The sequence below is a fragment of the Cucurbita pepo genome, unplaced genomic scaffold, assembly GCF_002806865.2.
Source record: "Cucurbita pepo subsp. pepo cultivar mu-cu-16 unplaced genomic scaffold, ASM280686v2 Cp4.1_scaffold001017, whole genome shotgun sequence".
NCBI lineage: Eukaryota > Viridiplantae > Streptophyta > Magnoliopsida > Cucurbitales > Cucurbitaceae > Cucurbita > Cucurbita pepo.
In genome coordinates this window covers 5,829-8,962 of record NW_019647216.1, presented here as the reverse complement: position 1 = coordinate 8,962, position 3,134 = coordinate 5,829, and the positions used below count along the sequence as shown (strand labels likewise).

The 3,134-nt window shown below is 36.5% G+C and overlaps 1 protein-coding gene across 1 annotated transcript; it reads right to left on the bottom strand.

Moving 5' to 3' along the window:
* Nucleotides 1-347: 347 nt before the first annotated feature.
* LOC111786102 (vesicle-associated membrane protein 722-like) lies at nt 348-2,716 on the bottom strand (the record flags this gene model as incomplete). The annotated part of the gene is made up of 5 exons (XM_023666447.1): nt 2,557-2,716; nt 2,190-2,392; nt 1,219-1,360; nt 590-710; nt 348-410 (listed from the first exon to the last, which is right to left on the bottom strand). Coding segments are annotated over exons 2-5 (516 nt in total), but the record flags the coding sequence as incomplete, so codon positions are not given.
* Nucleotides 2,717-3,134: the final 418 nt, after the last annotated feature.

Below are 3,134 nucleotides of genomic sequence, written 5' to 3'. Positions count from 1 at the left end.
GATAATTTCTATGGAACTCACGATCAGAGATCAGACAAGAAACGTTCATACCTTTTGAATTATTAAAAGCATATTTTGGAATGATTTTAAATGCAATAAAAGTGATTTTAACATAATATTACTCCCAAATCAGTTACTTTTCTTAATGGATACTCAAAACAATGCATTTGAAGATGACAGATGAACAAATGCAATGGACATGAACTCTGAGGTTGTCCCTAAACATGGCAACGGTATTTACTGGAATGCCACTGCCCGTGAGAGATGGAGACTAATTAATAATAATATGGTCAAGCGGTATGAATTTTAAATTATAAACTTCAAAAAGGAAATTTTTTTAAACCAACCTGTGAGCGGAGATTCTCAGTTTTATCCACTAACAGCTCAATTTTCTCACCACGGTCAAGAACCTGCCAAACAGATAGAAAAATAGTTCTTTCAAGATTAAAATATCATCCAGAAGTAAATCATTAAAGAAAAAAAAACAAATTAGTTCCACAAAATATCATCCAGAAGTAAGAAATTAAGAGAAAGTTTTGATTGGCAGGATTGAAACTATGTTGGTAAAAACATTATTGCTCCTGTTTACCTTCTCAATGTTTTCCATCATAACACCCTTGACTTCAGAAACCTGAGCCTTGACTTTAGCAAGCTTGCTGATCTCTTCAGGATGATCCACACAATATTGCATATGATCCTTCAATTTCGACCTATGGAAATTAGTTTATAAATGAGTTTTGAAGGTTGTAACAACAAACAAGAACAGATCAGTTACCAATGCTGTCTGAAAGCCGTGGGAAAAATGCAACTTCAATTCCTGGTACTATTAAGAATGCAAGACTCTAGATTTTTTAATTTTAATTTTTTTTTCTTTCTTTTGTTTGTTGCATTATCTTATGTATCTTATTGTCTATGTTAACTATGTTCGAGGGCTACATAGACTTCAGGGGAGGTTCTATGATGTAATTTGTTCGAAGGGAGAATTGTTGAGGATTGTTGGGAGCGAGTCCCACGTTCGCTAATCTAGGAAATGATCGTGGGTTTATAAGTAAGGAATATATCTCCATTGGTACGGGGCCTTTTGGAAAAGCCCAACGCAAAGTCATAAGAGCTTATGTTTAAAGTGGATACTATCCTACCATTGTGGAAGTTCGTGATTCCTATCAAACTATTTTTTCACTAGATATATATTTAATAACAGGGCATTGGAAATAGTACCCAAATTCTTTGTTCAGACTCTTGGCAGCGGCAGTTGAAGCTTTTCCTCCACCATATCTCTTGTTGAAATCTTCCTTGACTCGCTCAAGAAAAGCAATAGGAATTTGTCTACCAGCAGCTTCGATAGCAACCACACAGTAAGCTGCAGATTCATGTTTGAACTGGGTTAGTTAAATCACATTCTCACACAAACTTTTACAATATGACATGTTAAGAACACAATTAAGAAAAACAAATGATGATGTGCCAAGAAAAATGGAACAGAAAGTTGGATGAAAATTGAATCACGAAAGAACTTGAAGATTGGCTGCAAAGGAGATTATGCATCCACGAAATAAATAGCTACCAGGCTACTACCCTCAACCATAGCTAAATATTCAAGCAAATTCAGAAAAGGAAAATGGAAGGAATTCAGAAAATTCAACGAATAAAGCAATGCCAGGCTCTTCGTGTTGGTAGCTGATACCTCCATTTCCGATTCGGTATTTTTCTTTTCAGGTTAGATCAACCTGGATTCTAAACAATGCAGTGTGCCTCCGGTCGCATGTTGCATGATATTACTGCTTCCACATTGATCTCGTGCTCCTTTCTCTCTCAAGGTAACCAAAAACACGAATTCAATTCTTTTTATAAAAAACCTCAAATCGTTTGGTAGATTTATTGCCGCCTATTAATGTTTATAAACAAACTTCAATTCTCGTTGAACTCAACGAAAACGTCCACCAATCCAAGAGAAGCAAAATGTCGAAACCTAATGCGATTCAAGAGATATCATGAGCTATAATAAACCAACGCACTAATGAACAAACCTTCGTAAGATAAAAATCGACGGATCTGTAACAATGACATACGACATTGTAAAACCAAAAATGGATCTCGCATGGGAAAGCTCAACAAAAATAACGAATGAATCATGACGAGATCAGGATCAGAAAAAAAATGCAACATAAATTCGATAAAACGAAACGTACTGAATCCATTCTCGACGAGATAATTGAAGGTGTGGCCATCGCAATTGTAGGTGAACTTATTGTTCGAAGCAGGGAGCTTCTGGAGGCATTGAGAGGCGATGCTAGTGAAATTTCCGCTGAAACCTGTATACTCGGCGATGATCACCGTTCCTCGAGCCACAAAACTGTAGATCAACGTCTGTTGCACCATTTTCGACAGAACCCTGACTCAACAACAACACGGATCAAGATTCCAATAATATTAATACAATGCCACCAAAAAATCGTTAAAAAACAAAAAACAAAAACAATACAGACACGGAGAGAAATAGCTTCAGATCAATGGAGAAGATCAAACCAGATCGAATGAGGCTGAAAAACTCCTTACCGATAATTGCTATTTCGAATTTTTTTGTTCGAGTACGCGCGTATATAGAGCGAGACGGAAAATTTGGGGTTCGAAGTATTGGAGGAGAAACGGGAGGCTCCCCAAAATTCACATCGACCTTTAAATGTAGTTAGCAACTGTAAGGAATCATTACGAACGTTGGTTGGTTTGGGACCGTATGGAAAAATATATATAAATAATTAACAAATCCTAAAATAAACGCTCCCGCGGTTCATTTTGAAATTCGATTACCCATTATATTATATATATATATATATATATATATATATAAATAAATATAAGAAAATAAAAATTATGTAATGAAATATTGTAATATTTCTATTAAACCTCGGGGCTGTCTCTGCACCCCTACCTCCTTTATTACTGAGTAGTCATTTAGGGGCCTTAGCCGGTGATTTGGACTGTTTCCCTCTCGACGATGAAGCTTATCCTCCATCGTCTCAATACCGACCTTGACTCTTGTTATTTTGAGATCATATCTAGTATTCAGAGTTTGCCTCGATTTGGTACCGCTCTCGTGGCCTGCATCGAACCAGTGCTTTACCCTTAGATGTCCA